Source organism: Pangasianodon hypophthalmus, chromosome 29 (genome assembly GCF_027358585.1).
Source record: "Pangasianodon hypophthalmus isolate fPanHyp1 chromosome 29, fPanHyp1.pri, whole genome shotgun sequence".
NCBI classification, from domain to species: domain Eukaryota; kingdom Metazoa; phylum Chordata; class Actinopteri; order Siluriformes; family Pangasiidae; genus Pangasianodon; species Pangasianodon hypophthalmus.
The window spans coordinates 3,843,390-3,863,368 of record NC_069738.1 but is presented as its reverse complement, the minus strand read 5'-3'; the positions used below and the strand labels follow the sequence as shown (position 1 = coordinate 3,863,368).

General features: G+C 40.0%; 1 protein-coding gene across 2 annotated transcripts; it reads left to right on the top strand.

The window, feature by feature from the left end:
• The first annotated feature begins 2,872 nt into the window (after positions 1 to 2,872).
• On the top strand, positions 2,873 to 13,796 carry LOC113534296 (cysteine protease atg4da). 2 transcript variants are annotated; one of them, XM_053231591.1, is made up of 11 exons: positions 2,873 to 2,998; positions 3,810 to 4,021; positions 4,103 to 4,186; positions 4,301 to 4,474; positions 4,547 to 4,844; positions 4,935 to 4,996; positions 5,503 to 5,639; positions 5,721 to 5,799; positions 7,441 to 7,520; positions 8,257 to 8,376; positions 8,739 to 13,796. In XM_053231591.1, the coding sequence occupies exons 2-11, from the start codon at positions 3,850 to 3,852 to the stop codon at positions 8,910 to 8,912; spliced, it is 1,380 nt and encodes a 459-aa protein (XP_053087566.1). In that variant the 5' UTR covers positions 2,873 to 2,998; positions 3,810 to 3,849; the 3' UTR covers positions 8,913 to 13,796. The 2 variants fall into 2 exon arrangements, with proteins under 2 accessions (XP_053087566.1, XP_026782786.3); XM_026926985.3 differs by having other exon boundaries at positions 7,444 to 7,520; positions 8,739 to 13,794.
• Positions 13,797 to 19,979: the final 6,183 nt, after the last annotated feature.

Genomic DNA, 19,979 nt, shown 5'->3' with positions numbered 1-19,979 from the left:
CACTGTAAAGAATGCACTTTATTTATCTCCTATAGTTAGAAGGGGTCCAAGCAAAAGTGACAAGGTGATGAGGCTCTGTGTGAGTTGTAATTTTGTTTCCTCAACTAATATGCACTGTACAGTTAAATTTAAAAAAAGTGTCGGATGCTGATGAGCTGAATGGATCCTTGGAAATATGCGTTTTTCCACCATTTTTTCCCCCCAAAATGCTCACAGGTTGTTTCCATGGTGTTCACTAGTTTGTGGGGGAAAGAAAAATAAATAAATAAATTTAAAAAAATGGCGGTTGCTTATCACATCGCAAACAGAAATGTTTCCCCTTAATACTGACTTTCAGGACATTGCCACCTGCTGGCCAAAGTGCTTGGACCCCTGGAATACCCGTTTTCATTTGTTTACATGTTGCTGTTGGATTTTATGATCACTTTTATTATTATTATTATTATTATTATTATTATTGTTGTTGTTTGCTGTAACTGATTAGCATATTCATATTCAGATCCTGTACATGGATTTAATGGATTCTTCCTTTAAACATCTATTTTTTTGCATTTTATCATGGAATGCTTGTTTGTTTGTTTGTTTTTACAGTTTACATCATTATTAATTTTTTTTTTACATTTCATTTTCCTCAGGCAATGTTGTGAAGCAATGCAAAAAAAAAAAAGAGGCTGAAGTGCAGTAATAAAAAATAATAATAAAAAGATTTCAAGTGATTAATGTTGTGCTTCATTATTCAGCATTTCCCTTTTGTGCTTTTTCTGTGGATTTGTGAAGTTCATGCACATGGTTTAACACACACTCTCTCACACACACACACACACACACACACACTCTCTCTCTCTCTCTCTCAACTGATACTGTTTTTATGACCATTTTATGGTGTCTTGAATAAACTACTTTCGTATTTCCGGTTGCTCTAATTTTAATATTACTAAAACTAGTCATTAAATTAATAAATATTGCTGTAATAATAATATTATCTCGGCTCTGTAGACACTGTTACTGCAGTGTAATAGACACACACTCGCCCTGTACACGCGGCTAGTCTAACCTAGCTTATCCACACTGGGGTTTGATCAGGGATTAGTCCACAGCACTTCACTAACATAACACTTCTGTCTTTAACAGATTCATATAAAAACTAGTGATATGAATAAACATTATTAACCTCCTCATGAAAGACAGAAGAGCTGAAAGAAGACTTTCCATCACCAGCTAAGCTAACAGACGGTTAGCTAACTTAGCTACCTGAACTAGCACACACTGACGTGATTAAACAGAGTAGTTTACTTTAAAAAATAAAAATAAAAAATGTACACGGATTAACGCTAATGCTGTGGTTTTTGTTCACATTTCTTACCTCATCGTCGGTTTTCTTTTCGACTGCTTTTACATTTATTTTTTTTTAAAAATACTTCATATTAAAAATCGCCTCAGCGCTGACAGGAACTGAGTTTTCCCGCTCAGCTCACTGTTGCCATGGAAATCGGAGGAGCGCGTGACATTTGAAGCGCCACACTTGATTGACGTGGCGATCCACCAATCACAGCTTAGACACAAGGACAATAAATCCCACCCTCCTTACAGCGATCTAACATTTATTTATGTTATTTTATACATTTTACAGGCGTTAAGTCTAAACGCAGGCGACGCTGTCGTCCCGAAAACATCCCAAAACACATTTCCCATCGTCCCCTGCTCTAGTTTTACCGTCTCCATGACGACAGAATGGTCAAAATTGATTAAAATGGTGGATAATGTCAGCTAGCTATCAAATGGTACCTCGGTCAGTCATGACTCAAAGCTCATGAACAAAAAACCTGCGAAAATTATAAGACTACGACTATAGTTTAGCATTTTACACATTGATAATTAATAAGAAGCCACTTTGAGTTAGTTAAGCTGCACGTCTGGTGTCTCACAGCGTGCGCGCTCACGTGGCGCGCTCACGAGCTTCCATCACTGTTCACCCGGCGGCATCTACTGCGCATGCGCAGACTCCCGTTTCTGCACAATGACGTCATGTTGTCCACTCATATATACGGTCACTGAGTGAAACAGTGATTATTTGTTTGTTTGTTTGTTTGTTTGTTTTTTCTTTCCTGTGCGATTTTATGTGCTGTTATGTACGTTTAATACATTTTTTTTACGTTGTGTTATTTTATATATATATATATATATATATATATATATATATATATATATATACACATATAAAATTTAATAATGCATTTGTTCATTTTATACTTTAAAATTCTGCAGTGGAACAAGCTGTTATGTAAAAGTTTTACTTTATTATTATTATTATTATTATTATTGTTGTTGTTGTTGTTGTTGTTGTTGTTTGGAACACTATTTGGAATTGAAACCAAGAGGTGTTATATAATTTTTTTTATTTTGTCATTTTTGTATTATATATATATATATATATATATATATATATATATATATATATATATATATATATATATATATATATATATATTATTGAATTGAAACAGAGCTGTCATGTACTTTAATTTTTTCTTTGTTATTTTTGTGCTATTTATTTGTTTGTTTGTTTGTTTTTATCTATCTATCTATCTATCTATCTATATACTTAGAGCATTTTGAATCGAAACTAAGAGCAATTATACGTTTTCGTAATTTTTACTTTTATTTACTTATTTGTATATTTATTTATATTTATTTAACATGTAGAAAATTGAAACTTATAGCGCTATATAAATAATTAAATGCAATAATTATTATTAGACACGGATTTTGTTTCCCCCTTTGACCTTCTTTTGGATCTCTCTGATTGGCTTTCTCGACTGTGACGTGTCCTGTTCCAGCCAATCAGCTGCACGATACGTGCTGCGTTGCCAGGCGAAGAACAGAGTAAATAGGAAGTGAAGCATAATTCAGAAAGTTTTGGCGTCAGTAATGTTGGAGATGTTCGTCAGGAATCCTCTCAGATTAAAGAATAATGTTTTGTAATATAGATAAATCCATGGTAAGTGTTTATTTTAATAAATCTCGGTCATTCAGCTGCATTAATAACGCTGCTAAAGTCAGAGGAATTAGATAGTGATAGAAAAATAAAACCGCTTTATTGTCTTCTTATTGTTTTCTTATTATTTTATCTCAGGATTAAATGTTATGTGAGATTTTAAACTTGCTGTGAGCCAGGTGAATCATTTTGCGAGAGTTTTGTCCAAATTCATTCATTTCTGCTTAGCACTGGTTTATTTAACATTTCTGCAAGTCTTAAACAAATAATTCAACTGATTAATTATTAATCATTAACACAATTAACAGATGATATTTTCACAAGTATATTTTTTTCTGTTGGACCCTGTGAAGTGTGCAGAGCTTCTTCAAAGTTGTTAAGTTTCAGATTATGCAGTGATCAAGAGTGAACAATAAAACAAAAGCACGGACATAAACAAAAACTGCAGTTTTTATTTAAAAGATAAAAGAGATGAAAAGTTTGATTTTAATTGCAGAGGTTAAGGGTCAGGTTAGATTTAGGAATAGCATAGTGTTAATTAGCTACATTAATAATGAATAAGTCCTCACAAAGATAGTAAGATAAAAGAGTGTGTGTGTGTGTGTGTGTGTTAGATGTTTGTCTTTGCTAAAGATCCTATCATCACACACACTAAATAAATAAAACAAATAACCCTCTGATGTTTACTCTGAAGTTTTTCAGCAGGACACACACAGACACACACACACACACACACACACACAGTCGTATAGCAGTAAGTCCAGGTGAAGCAAAAAACTTCTTATGACTGTTGATGCTGGTTGCTTGGATACAGGTTCTCAGGTTGCCATGGTGAGCGGTTCCAGCATAGCGACATGATGACCTCTGCATGTCCTGATGAGGTGGACTCCACAGAAGACCTGGAGTCATTTGAGTTCCTGTCACACCCCGGACCTTCAGACCACACACACGCCTCAGAGGCAGTGAAGGACAAAGCCAGGCTAAGGAGCCGACTGGTGTCAGCGTGGAACAGTGTGAAGTATGGAGGTGTGGGTCAACCTGTGCTGCAGTTTAAACATGAGAGACGGGAGTGTGTGTGTGTGTTTTACTGAACTTTGTGTGTTTCAGGTTGGACTCTGAAAGCTAAACCTCGTCTGAGTAAAAACTCTCCTGTGTGTTTGCTGGGTCACACATACCACCTGAGCCATGAAGGTGTGTATCACCTGCGCACACACACACACACACACACACACACACACACGCACACACACACACACACACACACACACACCACTCTCTCAAAGATGCTCTGTGTGTGTGTGTTAGGTGAGAGGCAGCAGTTCCGGTGTGTGTTCTCGTCTCTGTTCTGGATGACGTACAGGAGAGGCTTCTCCTCGCTGCACGAATCGTCTCTGACCTCAGACAGTGGGTGGGGCTGCACGCTGCGCTCCGCCCAGATGCTGCTCGCACAGGCACTAGTGCTACACACACTGCCTGCAGGTATATACATACACACACACGCACTCTCACACACACTCTCACACTCACATGCTCACGCTCTCCTGCTCTCAGGCTGGACGTGGTCTGGAGCTCATCACCAGACCAGAGACGACCTGGAGCTCAGACACTCTCGGCCCCTTGTGCTGGGATTGAGACGGAGCCGGTGGGTGGGGCAGAGGAGGCGGAGCGAGGGTGCCATACTGGATGAGGATGAAGATGGGCAGGAGAGCGGACATCGGCGTCTGGTGGCGTGGTTCGGGGACACGCCATCTGCTCCGTTCAGCCTGCATCAGCTGGTGGAGTTGGGACGGTCGTCAGGGCAACGGGCAGGTGACTGGTACGGCCCCTCTGTCGCGGCACACATGCTGCGGTAAGACACAATGCCAACGATCAACGTTTTCTGCATTTCTGTAATGCAAACTGCTGTTATTTTCACCTGTGTGTGTGTGTGTGTTTACAGGAAGGCAGTAGCAGAGTCTGAAGTGAATGACCTGGCTGTGTATGTTGCACAGGACTGCACTGGTGCGTTTAAAAAAATAAATAAACTGCCACCACTCTCCTCTTCAGAAGACAATAACAATTTTGTTAGCAATATATAAAGTTGCATATAAAGACACTCCTAAGAAAGGGAGAGAGAAAAAAAGAAAAAAGTAAACAGCAGGCAAAAAATTTACCAAAAGTAGTGATAAAAACCTTTGTACCACAGCACTGTTGAGTTCTGAATCCTGATTGGTCAGAAGGTGATGATTATTTTTCCGTAACAGCATCTCTGACAATAGTGCAGGTTTACATTAATGTGCTCGTTGTTACGTTTCTATAGTAACAACACATTTACAGGGACTTATACAGCAGAAAACAGTGAATCCACTTCATCACACCACCCTGTCAATGATTTCTTTACTGTAACTGCACAATACAGAGTGTTTTATTCTTTAAATAATCAGTAGAGCTTCATATGTGTGATGAATGCTGAGTGCCAGTAATGAAGTATTAGCAGCATCTCTTTGTGTGTGTGTGTGTGTGTGTAGTGTATGTGGGAGATGTGATGAGACTGTGTGGAGAATGTCAGTGTGAACTCTCAGCGAGATTTCGCTCTGTTATTATCCTGGTGCCTGTGAGACTCGGCGGAGACACACTCAACCCTGCGTATGTCCCGTTTGTGAAGGTATGGAGACACACACGCACACACACACACACACACACACACACACACACTTGTTGATGTTTTCTTTGCTTGATCCTTTAGAGACTGCTTCAGCTGAAGTGCTGTGTGGGAATAATCGGAGGAAAGCCGAAGCACTCGCTGTACTTCATGGGGTTTCAGGGTGAGTGAGAAATACATGTTTCTGATTGGCTGGTGCATGTTTCTTATTTCAGGACAGACATTTTGGGGCTTGACAGAAACATGACGATCAAGATTTCAGTGTTGAACTACAGCAAGTCTTACAGGAAAAAAATGGACTACACCAGCAGAGGGTGCTAAAGTAAAATCTAAACCACATTATTGCTTGTTGATTTTTTTTTTTTCTCTAAACAGACATAATTCAATGTGACATAATTCAAATGCAAATGCAAATCGCGTAGTACCGTTTGCATTTTCGTTTACAAGAACGTACAATGTCTGCCAGATTTGCAATGGAAAAGCAAAGTCCATTTGCAATTGCATTCCCCATGTCTTATGAGTTATGACCCTGTCATATTGAAATAGCAGTAGCAATTACCCTGTTTGCTATTTCACTTCCTTGGCGTCTCATGTGGAGCATGCCAAAACTCAAATGCAATCGCAATTGCCTTTGTGTTTGCATTTCCAATGCCTTGCACAGAAACCTGCCAATCAGTGCTGGGGGTGGGACTATACTATGGGGCGTGTTAGTATTTGGAAGTGACCTCAGTCAAAGTCAACGGCCAAGAAGTTAGTGATGGGAATTTTATTGATGGCACACTTAACTGAATAATGTTTAATATTTGCAACTGAATGAAAGTGTATAATGTTCACGTTTCTTGAATTAAAAAAAAAAAAAGAGCCGGCTCTTTTGGCTCCCAAATGGCTCTTCATTTAGTACCACATCTGGCTTTTATAATTCAGACAAAATTTAGCAATGTTTTGACCTATGATTGGTATGTGTGTGTACATATCACTTAAAGTTTGTAACGTAATTGTACCAAACCTTATAATTTCCAGAGTACCATAATTTTACGTTATGTTTGGTATAAAAACCTTAAATAATGTAAAAACATGAAACACTATTACATGTGTGTATTGAATGTTTTATTTATATCGATAAATTGTCATTCATCTTGTTTTCTGAACCGAAATTAAGGATGATCTTTTAGCCACACTGCTCGGCCACGCGCGCTCCATTGCAGGAGTGAAGCATCAGCACAGTCATCTGCACGTTTTCTTTCTTGGTCATTGACTGTGACTGACGTCACTTCCAAATACAAACACGGCCCAAAGTATAGTCCCATCCCCAGCACTGATTGACCGGCTTCTGTGCAAGGCATCGGATATGCAAAGAGAATTGCAATTGCATTTGAGTTTTGGCAGGCTCCACATGTGACTCCAAGGAAGTGAAATAACAAACAGGGTAATTGCTATTGCTATTTCAGTATGACAGGGTCATAACTCAGTCCTAAGACATGGGAAATGCAATTACAAATGGACTTTGATTTTCCATTTGAAATTTGGCAGACATTATATGTTCTTGTAAATGAAGATCCAAGCGGTAATACAAGATTTTGCATTTGAATTTGAATTATGTCACAATTTATGTGTCCACAAATAGGAAACACAATTGCAAATGCAACTTGCAATTACTTTTGAAATTTGTCCGGAAAATACATCCATATTATAGCCGTAAGTGACTTATTATCAGGGAATTATGGACATTCATGATGGTCACATGATCATGGAGAGCTGATCTCAGAGTGTATAATAAACACGCTTGTTTTTTTCTTCCTCTAAGCAGATGATCAGCTGTTGTATTTGGATCCTCATTTCTGTCAGGCTGCTGTAGATATCCATCAGCCCAACTTCCCCTTAGAGGTATGGAAATGCTTAATCACCTTCATCTTCTTTACTTACGGTGTACACAAGCACTGAATCCAAAACTTTCCAAAACAAAAATAAATCAGTAGATTTTTAATGCATTTTAAAAACAGTGTATTCAAAACAGATATAATTTGATAAATATGATGAAACATTGTTCAAATGCCAGCTGAACTCGAGAATTGGCAGGTGGGCGTGGCCTAATTCTAATGAGCAGGCAGCGACTATCCAATGGCAGCTTTTAAAAAGTGATGCTCTGTATTTTTTGGTCACAGCAGAGCTTTCAGAATTCTGAAAAAAAAAAGTTTTCAGAAATTGTCAAGCTCTTTCTTACCTCCCAACCAGGTCCTAAGTCAGGGGCAAACAAGAAAAACAAAGATGGAGGACAGTATTTGTGAAAAAAATGAGTCTTATTAAGTGGAAAATATTTCACTGTCAATATTCAGTTGCAGCTGTAACTAAAAGTAAAGTAAGTGTGTGTATGTTTGGTTCACTGGTATGTGAAGTGACATTTCACTTTAACTGTGGCTGCACAAGCAGCTCAGTTCCTTTTGATTTTTCTGCCTCAGAATCTACAGCGAAGTCAATCAGCCTTGTCATCACCAGAGTTACACCAACTATTTATATCACTTGCATTACTGAGAACAATAAATCTAATCTAGAGAGAAAGCGAGGCTAGGTAGTTAGCTGGCATTGTTATGGTTACAGTGTATGTTTTGCTGTGTGCTTGCAGTCATTTCACTGTAAGACGGCGAGGAAGCTGCCCTTTCACCGCATGGACCCCAGCTGCACGCTGGGTTTCTACGCTAAGAGCAGGAGGGACTTTGACACACTCCGTGCTGAAGTCACCAAGGTAACAGAGGAAGAGCACACACACACACACACACACACACACAAGATAGGGGACAAAGGCAAATGTCACCTTTTAACCCAACACGCTTTGCCTAAAACGGGTCACTTCTACAACCATTTTTAATTCAAAAGTCCACTTCATATCATCTTTAATTCTACTTCACAGTGTAACAAAAGCTAATACACTATGGCTCCGTTTCAATACTGTTAACACACCCTCGTCCACACCCTCGTGGATTTCCTGACACCATCGTTAGGGCCACTCCGTTACTGTGTTAGCTTTGGAGGAGTAAGGGATCAGGTCATCTCAGATCCTCCCTGCAGTATCCGTCTGTTCCTTCACTCCTCCATTTCCTTCTCCAGGCTCTGACCTCGTCCACAGACACGTATCCCATCTTCACCTTTGTGGAGGGCAGTGGGCAAGATCAGCATGAGCAGCTGGAGTTGACCTTTGATGCAGAGGTGCACATCCCACCCAAAGACAAAGGGAGACAAAGGAGTAAGCGGAGCAGCATGGACGAATTTGTGCTGCTGTGAACGCTTGCTCAGTCATAGTAACGTCTGTTCATGGATAATTTACTGAAATCAGACTATTTATTTAAACACACTTCTGATCAGGTTTGTACATGTCAGTCACTAGCCCAGGGTTTAGAACCAGCATTTTAGATTCTAAAGTTGACATGCAGTCATCAACCAGCAACTATAAGCTTCCAACTAGTGACTATAAGCTTTTAACTAGTGACTGTAAGCTTTTAACTAGTGACTGTAAGCATCCAACTAAAGACTGTAAGCTCCCAACTAGTGACTGTAAGCTTTTAACTAGAGACTGTAAGCATCCAACTAGAGACTGGAAGCTCCCAACTAGTGACTGTAAGCTTCCAATAATAGTCAGCTACATTAGTCTCATAGCTTCAGTGTAAAATAAAGAAGAAAAACTTGAACATGACTTGGCTGATAGACTAAATTCAGGGTAAGTGAAACAGACTGTTCTTTAATTAAACACACTACAAAAATACAAATCTAAGAAGAAAGCACATTGATTTTTGCAAGACTGATTGAAAATTCTAAATACCAAGATGGCACACGCGCACACACACACACACTCTCTTTTATCTCATGTTTCAAATGAAACCTTCCAGCCATCCAAGGCTGAGAGTCAAGGGAACAAAATTGGCCATGCTCTCCGGGTGGGAGAGATGCTGTTACTCTCTCCGCTGTCAGTCACAGTAACACTTGACAATTACGAGCATCTATGAGCTCATCTATGCGGAAGAGGGCAAATAGCGCATTCCTCCTCCCTGTGAAGCAGCATGAGCAGCATTTTGAAAAGATGTGGTTAGCTGGCTTCAGAGGAAGCACCTGCTAGCCATCACCCTCCCTGGTTGGTAGCCGTCATATGATAGGGGAGAGTTAGCTGGTGGGTGAACACAGTTGGGGGGAAAGGGGGGGAAAAATGTGGGCAGAGATTAATACATATGCATCATAAGTATCGCTCATGAGTATCATGAGTAAAGTATCGTGATATACTTTTTTCAGTATTTTCCGTCCCTACATCAGTAAAATCTAAGACATGACATCTATAATCAAAACTGAGCTCTATTACTGTATTTTTAGAGTTAAATTTTATTCCTCACTGGGTCCGTGTGTGTGTGTGTGTGTGTGTGTGTGTGTGTGTGTGTGTGTGTGTGTGTGTATATAAATATGTGTGTCCGATTTGTAAAAAAAAAAATAAAACTTATTTTGGGTTTCATGGCGGTATGTCTCCTTGCCAACCATTTTGATGTTTTTTTTCTGTTTTGATTGTGAAGTCAAGAGTGTGTTTGTGTCACTACATATTTTTAGATTTACCTGTAAATAATGACGAAGAATAATTTTTGAAATAAAAAAATCTATATGAATAATTTTTATTTTTTAAAAAATGGGATAACCTAGACATTTAGAAGTTGTGTTTCATGTATGTAACTTGTTGTGTAATAAATGGAAGTGAACATTGTATGTTGGATGTGAGAAATCAGAGTGGGTGTGTGTGACTCGTTCAGTGTATCACTTGTGAGACAGGAAGCTTCTCCTCACTCGGCTGAAACTGGAGCATCTCAAAAGCATCAGAGAATGATCTGCTGTTCTGTCATGTAGTTAATTGTTTTACACAAACCTGTCTGTCCTGCTGCAGTTAACAGTAAGAAAATCATTTACAGTGGTTGTCTTGTTCCAAATGTGCCCATAGCACTGACCCATAGCACTGTTGCTGCCTTCACGTGCTGTTATAATTACAAGTTACATCAAATTACAAAGTGAGTGCACTTGAATGGCACCACAGTGTCGTGGTTACAACTCAGGAACTCATATTTTTCTATGAGCCTCTATTTTCCACGTTACAAATAACAAAAAGTCTTGATGGCCGCCAATGTGAATGTCAAGCCTATGATTTGTAGTTTCACAAATTTGCCAGTCCGTTATGGGAGAACAGTTTTGAATATCAAAATTCCTTTGATAACTTTTGTTCAGACAGGTCTCAAGATGATGTGAGCCAAATTTGGTGGAGATTGGACATAATTCGGAGGAGAAGAAGCAAAAATGGCTATTAGATGTAAGCATTTTTATCATGTTATTGTAACAATGTCATGTTATTGTTTCACCATTGCGAAATTTGTTGCATAGCCTCAGGTCTTGGTTTTACCAAGTTTTGTGTCTGTGCACCAAGCCGTTGCTGAGATACAGCCTCACTTCCTGTTTGGCGGTTTCCCTGTCAGATTTGTTGGCCCATTATGGGCAAACCACTTGGAATATTCAAAATTCTTCTGACAACTTTTGTGAGGCTTACTCTGAAGATGATGTCTGCCACATTTGGTGATGATTAGACAAAATTTGAAGAAGGAGTAACGAAAAAAAAAAGTTTTTGATGAAAACCAAGATGGCAGTAAATGTAATTATGCAGAATTTGACATTATAGGGTGCATTGAACTCGTCTTGACCCAGGGAATCCAGGGATGCCATTTTGGACACATGGTTCAAAAGTTATAACCATGGACGTACTTCCAAATTAAGCCCAAATTTGACCTGATGGTGGCGCTAGAGTGTTGGCAGCACTTTGCCAAAATTTGGTCCGAATGTTCCATAGACCCTCCCCAATCAGTGTGTTTCACTTTTTACCAGACGGTTCTATGGGCTGCCATAGACATCCTAGCCAAAAGATGAAGCAGAAGAATAATAATAAGAAAAGGTAGAATAACAATAGGATGCCTTCGCACCTTCAGTGCTTGGCCCCCTAATAAGGTCGGAGGTCATGATTATGATGTGGTGTGTATTTTGGTTAGAAAAAATGGAAGAAAACCTCTTCTCTCTCATATTTTCTAACCAAACACACACCAGGTCATAATCACGACCTCTGAAGCTCGTATGCACAAACTTCTACTTGACTACTTGGAGGCAGCGTATAACAGGCATGTAGAGATCCTGGGTTAGACACTTATCTGTTTCTGGAGCTCACGCTGTATTATTCACTGTGAATTCTAGATAGCCCTGTTGGTTCTATGCTGTAAAACCAGCTGTAAAACCAATTTACCTTTTACATTTTTTTGCCAATTATTTTGACTAATAGTATGATGGGAATGTACAGAACTGCATTACTGCCTCACCCACATGTTCTTTTGGTCTGTTTGTTCTAGTCAGAATACTTTCTCCGTTCTCAGGAAATCATTTACATATTTGAACTGGTTCCCCTCAGCACCCAGCTGGACCCGACCTGCAGCTCCAACTACTAATCCACTGCATGAGAACCCATAGTGAGTAATACATAACTGCATAACTGCATTAGAACCCATAGCGATCAGTGTATAACTGCATTAGGACCCATAGAGATCAGTGTATAACTGGATGAGAACCCATGGTATTCAGTTATAACTACATGAGAACCAATGGTGTTCAATATATAACTGCATGAGAACCCATATTGATCAGTATATAACTGGATTACAACCCGTAATGACTGATATTACTGTACAGCACTTGTAGTGGCTGATACGATGCCGATTTCTTTTCTCCCAGATACCACAGAACTGTTGAAAGGGATGTATTATTTGTACAGGGCTTGATGGTGGTGTTGTAAATGGCCAAATAAGCTAGCCGTGTTGTCTTTGAAATCTAAAATATAGGCTCACAGTGGAGGGAGAATATGTACTGACGCCTAGGTGTTCTTTTTGTCGGCATCTTTCCTCTTTCTCACTCATTTCTGCAACACTAAACATCACTCATGCACATGCACCAGCAACAGTTGAATAATTGAAAAATTATGGTCAACCATTCATAGCGCATGCACATGTGAGCTCATATGAAGGGTGCATGCATAGTTGTGCAAAAAACATTATGCTAAATTTTATGTTGTTCACTATCTTGGCTTAGATTGACAGAAATCTAACATAATTATATAGAGACTAGAGTAAACACCGCGTATATTGTAAATGGTGGCTAAAACAATCAATACAATTAAATTGGGGTCCCTTATAGGACTAGTGGTTAGGCCACAGTGCTCTCACCGCTGCGGCCCAGATATGCTTCCCAGCCAGGGAACCGGCCCCAGCCACTTTGGTTGCATGCAGCAGGGTGCTGGTTGTGTCAGGAAAGGCATCCGGCATAAAATCTGTGCCAAATCAAATACACGGACCAATGATCCACTGTGGCAACCTCTAACGGGAGCAGCCAAAAGAGGAACAACAGCATCAATACATTAAATTAAGTCAAATAAGTCTTTGAGAGGGAGGATTTTGGACTTATCATTTTTTCTTTCCAAAGCCAGACTTAGCATTTTTTTCTTTTCAAAGCCAGTGCTTTCTCTGAGGCATTTCACTGCATTTGAAGGCAGTATGCGATTGCTTGGGCAGAGAATTGGTCAACTGCTACTAGAGAGTCTGCATGAAAAATCTCATTCTGGAGAACTACAGTAGGGAATAGTGAGTGTGTATGCAGTTTCAAACTAAAATAAACACTCGCTATACATACACACATATATACACACAGCTTCATTTGTCTTGAAGTAACGAGGGAATGGACCGCACTTGGTCAATTAACTTCTTGTCAGTCAATTGTCCAAATACCTTTGAGCCCCTGAAAATGGAAGTACTTTGCTTAAAATGGCTGTAATTCCTAAATGGTAAATGCCATATTTTTGTAATGAAATAAAGCTGAAAATAAAGCTGAAAGTCCACACCTCGATCACATCTTGATTGTTTTATTTCAAATCCTTTGTGGTGGTGTATAAAGGCAAAATCACAAAAACTCTGTCATTGTCCAAATACTTCCAGACCTGACTGTATATATACATATATAAAACTGTCATTTATAGTGAACTGTGAAAGTGTCAGTTATCGACATACCGGGTGGGGCTTGTCTCAAAAATAATTCACATAGCTCCAGAGACAGGCCCCTTTTCAGTGGAACCATGACTGTAATTCATCAAATTCCACACACAAACTCTTCTATAATACCTATACATAGATAACGTGAACAATGCCACCATTCCTGTGCTGTGAACCTGTCTGGGTGCATGCGTGTGTTTGTGTTTGTGTGTGGGTATGTGTGTAGGTGGGTGTAGAATGATTTGTATTTAAAACCTTTCACTCATAAAAGACAGCAAATCATTTTAGCAAAGAGATACGGATCTCATAATTACACGCCTCGCACATGCAACAGAGATAACACGCAGACACTCCCTTGTCTTCAGATTCTTACTGTGCTTCATGATTTTCTTACAGTGTTTTAAACATGTCCTGAAATATAAAGACACATAAATCTGTCGTATCGGATGTTTAGGAATATAATACTCTTACATCCTGATTTTATCAGAAACAACGCTGTGTGGATAATAAACTGTAGGAAAAATCTCTTTATACATATCGGTGTGTTTATACATGAAGGTGAGAGGTTATCATACATGCAGTAGGGACATTACAGGAAGATTTACTCCCACAATAAACCAGTCAGTCACGAATGAAAGAATGAAAGAATGAATGAATAAGCTAAAATACAAAATTAAATCCAGAGCTCCAAGGTATATTGTGTGCATCATAGAATGACAGACAGACAGATATATAGATCGTAAAACTGTATCAGCTGTGAAAACTAAACTAGTGCTGGTTCAAATCTGAAAGGTGCCCAAACTAAAGGTTTTCTTAAAGTTACCATGAAATGTTTCTAGAATGTTCAATCTGTCAGGTTTTCTCATGGTTGTAAGAAGTTTTTACATAACATTTACATAACAATTTTTTTCAGCATATTAGAATGTTTTGGGAACATTCAGGAGGGTTGTGCAAAGTTAAAAAAAAAAAAAACATTCTTGCAATGTTCAAAAAAATCCTCTACCGTAATAATAGTTATCAGAATGTGATTAGAACATTCAGTACGTATTCAACTGTTCACAGACATAACACATGGCAACATTTTCAAGTCCTCTGCTGTAATAATGGTTTGTTTCACAATGTTATCACAGTGTTCAGTAATTATTTAACATATTCTCAAAAATAACATTATGGCAACATTCTAAAATCCTCTGGTGTACAAATAGTTAGCTTCACAGTGTTATTAGAATGTTCAGCAATTATTCAACAGGTTATCAAAAATAACATCACAAGGTAACACCTTTTTTGCTGCTGTTTGACTGGGAAAGTTTTGTAAAATTGTGAAGCGAACTATTATTACAGAAGATTGCTGTAACATTGGTGTAACATTATTTTTGGGAACCTTCTGAATACTTACTGAACCTTCTGCATTAGTTAGGAATGTAAAGTCTATAGAGTGCACTTATAGTTAGATATAAAAATAGTTCTTCAAGGGTTCTTTGGATAATTTTTGGTTCTACATGGAACTTTCCCCTAGAGGGACCATCGAAGAACACTTCATGGCTCTAAGGACATGGTATATCAGGACATGGAAAATAATCCACAACAGGATTGTGTGATGGTGTGATGAAGCCCGACATGAAGCGAAGTTACTGTTACCACCCTGAAGTACATTCCTATAACTATAACTCCACTAATACACATTAACTACCAGTCCTCATGCACCTTTAAACAAAAACACTGTGTGTGATGTGAGGAATTTGTTAATCTATTGTACACAGCTTGTGTTTGAGTCACTCCTTGTTGGCATGTACTCAGCTTTACGCGCTGCTTCTGATCATCTGAACAAACATGTAGGACTGGAAACATTACCAGTAGAGTATGCACATCCACTTTACATCAGCACTGCGGTATTAAATACTCACATCTAATAATACCACTGTTCAATTCAATTCTATTTGTATAGAGATTTTAGCAATAGATGCTGTCAAACAGCAGCTTTACAGAAATCCAGATATAGATTAAGATTACCAGTTTAGTTTGACACTATTTACACGCTAACTTTTAAGTGGCCTGCTTTAAAATGTGAGTGTGATATGTTAGAAGAAGAAGCAGCCTTTATTTGTCATATATACATTACAGCACAGTGAAATTCTTTTCTTCACATATCCCAGCTTGTTAGGAAGTTGGGGTCAGAGCACAGGGTTAGCCATGATACAGCACCCCTGGAGCAGAGCGTTAAGGGCCTTGCTCAAGGGCCTCAACAGTGGCAGATTGGCAGTGCTGGGGCTTGAGCTCCCGACCTTCTGATCATTACATGGTACAATGTCATCTAGCAGGTAATGAAGCAGCTGCACTGCAGTTTATCCATAAAAAATTTGAGCCTTGAAATAATGTCTTCACTTAAAACACATCTCCTCCTATTTCCTCTCTCCAGAAAAAAATCCTTTTCGTGGACTTTAAAGGGAATATTAATTAATTGTCATGTTTATGTATTTAATATTAGACTTGATTTGCAATCCACTGTTTTTTTTTTTTTGTTTTGTTTTTTGTACTTTTACAGTCGCCCGATTGAGTTCTGTCGGGTTCTGTCGAGGTCGAACCACTCAAATCCAGGATGGGTCACTGCCATTAAGGAATACCTTTGCCATGAAGGGGTGTACTTGGTCTGTAACAATGTTTAGGTAGGTGGTATGTGTCAAAGTAACATCCACATGAATGCCAGGTTTCCCAGCAGAACATTCCCAGAGCAGCACACTGCCTCTGCTGGCTTGCCTTCTTCCTATAGTTCATTCCGGTTGCCATTTCTTCCCCGGGTAACTGACGCACCCGGCCATCCACATGACGTAAAAGAATACGTGATTCATCAGACCAGGCCACCTTCTTCTATTGCTCCATGGTCCAGTTTTGATGCTCACGTGTTGCGTGTAGGCGTGTGTAGGCACTTGTAGGCGCTTTCAGTGGTGGACAGGGGTCAGCATGGGCACTATGATCGGTCTGTGGCTACGCAGCCCCATACACAGCAATCTTTCTATCATAGCCAGCATTAACTTTTTCAGCAATTTGTGCTACAGTAGCTCTTCTGTGGGATCAGCCCAGACAGGCTCCCCTTCACTCCCCACGTGCATCAGTGAGCCTTGGGCGCCCATGACCCTGTCGCCAGTTCACCGGTTATCCTTCCTTGGACCACTTTTGGTAGGTACTAACCACTGCATACCGGGAACACCCCACAACACCTGCCATTTTGGGGATGCTCTGATCCAGTCGTCTAGCCATCACAATTTGACCCTTGTCAAAGTCGCTCAGATCCTTACGCTTTCCCATTTTTCCTGCTTCCAACATATCAACTTCGAGAACTGATTGTTCTCTTGCTGCCAAATATATCCCAAACCTTGACAGGTACTATTGTAACAAGATCATCAATGTTATTCACTTCACCTGTCAGTGGTTATAATGTTATGGCTGATCGGTGTGTGTGTATATATATATATATATATATATATATATATATATATATATATATATATATATATATATATATAAAATTTCTAGTTACATTTAATTTCAGCTGCACAAGTTCTCACTTAGGTTATAGCAGCTATAAGCAGTCATTCTCTCACCAGCCTCTTTTTTCTCTCTTAAAGTTAATAAGACCTGTATAAATAAATATGCTGACATTTGTAATGCTTAACTGATTTAACAATTATTCAAATAGATTATATAAAATGCTAAGCAAAGTAGCATTATTTTATTAAAAGGAAAGTAGATTTGATGAAACCGTTTCAGTCATAGTTAGGCATAGTTATTAAAAACAACCACCAGTCACTCACTATTGCTTTCAAAGTACTGTGTTTTCTCTTGATGCCGGTGTGTGTGTGTGTGTGTGTGTGTGTGTGTGTGTGTGTGTGTGTGCGTGTGTGTACGGAGTTCTTGACTGAGGTGTGGCACAGACACACCTGTTTAAAGTATTCAAATGAACTGAATGCCTATAGTCATCCTGCACTGAAAACAGTACCTTCTACACACAGACATTCCAAACACACACACACCATGACTCTTATCAGGAACAGTTTTGTTATCTTTTTTATTCTTTTACACTGCAGTCTGTGTCTAACTCAATGTGTAGGCATACATGGTGTGTTACTGATAAACACACACACACACACACACACACACACACACACACACACACACACACACATGCATGCACGCTTGTAAAGCTCAGACAGTAAAGATTAGCGATGCAGAACAACTGAATGAAGCTAATCATCACCATCACACCCACTCTGTGACTCTTAAACCTCTTTTGTACAGACGCATCATAAAGCCGAAACTTCTTTTCTGCATTTGCTCTCTTATTCTCTCCAGAAAGTTTCTGACTCATGTCATTTTGTCGTGGAATGAGTGGCATCTGCATTCTGCATTCACACACTATAGGCCTTTACATGCATGTTGCATGATGAAAAAAAAATTATGATGTTACAATGGTAGTAAAAAAAGTTAAATAAATACATTTAAAAATAAAGAAAAACAAATAAGTTGTTTTAAGTTGTTTAAAAAGACATCAAAGGGTTCATTGCAGTGCAGGTTTGATGCTACTGCTACTACTACTTGTTATGTAAGGGAGACTCAGGCAGATGCAATTGCAGGTAAGACAGCTTTAATAAGAGGCACTGCAAACAGTCCAAAACGTTAGGCAGGATCAAAATCAGAAAACAGGCTCAGGTCAGGCGATCTGCAAACAGGGTACACAAGGCTAGGCAAAACACAAGGATCAGAAGACAAAGTCAAGGTCAAACCAACAATAACGTGGCAGAGATAAACAGGGTTGGTAAAGTCAGTAACATAAGGAAAGCTGAGTGTTTACTTCACAAAGTTCTGTTGACTGAAAGTGTGTGTGTGTGTGTGTGATTGAGACCAGGTGTGCACAATCAGAAGTCTGGTGACTGAGAGCAAGGCAGTGTTTGTGTGTTCTGGGATGTGGAGTCTGGGGCAGCCATGTTTGTAGGCTGCAATAGTTGTTGGGAACTGGAGTTGTTACCTAGGTTGACCTGACAGCACCCCCTTGAAGGGCTCACTCCAGGAATGCTGCTTTTCCTGGGCCTCCCCCTGGGACATGGACCAAGGGTGTTCAGGGTGACTTGCATGGAACTTGTGGCATAGGTTAGGGCCAAGGATGTCGTGTGCTGGGACCCAGCATTTTTCCTCTGGGCCGTACCCCTCCCTCTTGATGAGGTACTCCAGCTGGCCATTCCTGCGACAGGAGTTCAGGATCGTTTTGACCAGGTAGACCGGCTGGCCCTCAATGTCGAGGGGAGGTGGTGGGGTAGCAGGTGAGAGGTTGGCAGCTAAGGGACCAGGTACGACTAGTTTCAGGCGGGAGATGTGGAACGATGGGCCTATGTGGCAGTGGCGAGAAAGTTCAAGCTTATAGGTGAGCGTTGATTTGTTTGTGGATCTTAAAGGGGCTGATGTATCTTGGACTGAGCTTTTTGCATGTGTCGGTCTTGGGATGGAGAGCCACACACTGTCACCCGGGTTGGTAGTGGGGGGCGTAACCACTGAGTCGGTCGGCAGTTGCTTTGTACAGTTGGGTGACCTGTTCGAGATGGTGGTGTGTTTCTTTCCAGACCTGTTCACATTGTCAAAACATGTCTTCCACTGCTGGTGAGTCAGATTGGTTAGCATTCCAAGGGAACAAGTGGAGCTGGTATCCAAGCACACACTGAAACAGAGTAAGTTGGATGGCTGAATGGTGCAGGGAGTTTTGGGTATATTCTGTCCAAGGCAGGAACTGGGCCTAGTCCTCTTGGTTAGTGGTGCAGAAAGTTCAGGGGAACCAGCCAATCTCCTGGTTAGCACTCTCGACCTGGCCGTTGGCTTGTGGGTGATATCCTGAAGTTAGACTCACGGTTATCCCTAGTTTCTCCGTAAAGCTGGCCCACACCCAGGAAGTGAACTGGGGACCCCATCTGTGATCCTGAAATAGTGAAACATGTGGCTGAACAGAAGTTCTGCTGTAGCAAAGGTTGAAGGGAGGCTTGGGAGCGGGATAAAGTGGACTTTGAGAAGCGGGCAATGACCACTAGAGTGGTAGTGTTACCCCAGGATTCTGGCAGGTCAGTGAGGAAATCTATTGCCAGGTGGGACCAGGGCCACTGGGTTGTAGGCAGTGGCAGGATTTTACCAGCAGGCAGAGTTCTGGGCACTTTGGCTTGGGCACAGGCAGTACAGGAAGACATGGCCCAGTGCATGTCTGCAAACATGTTTGGCC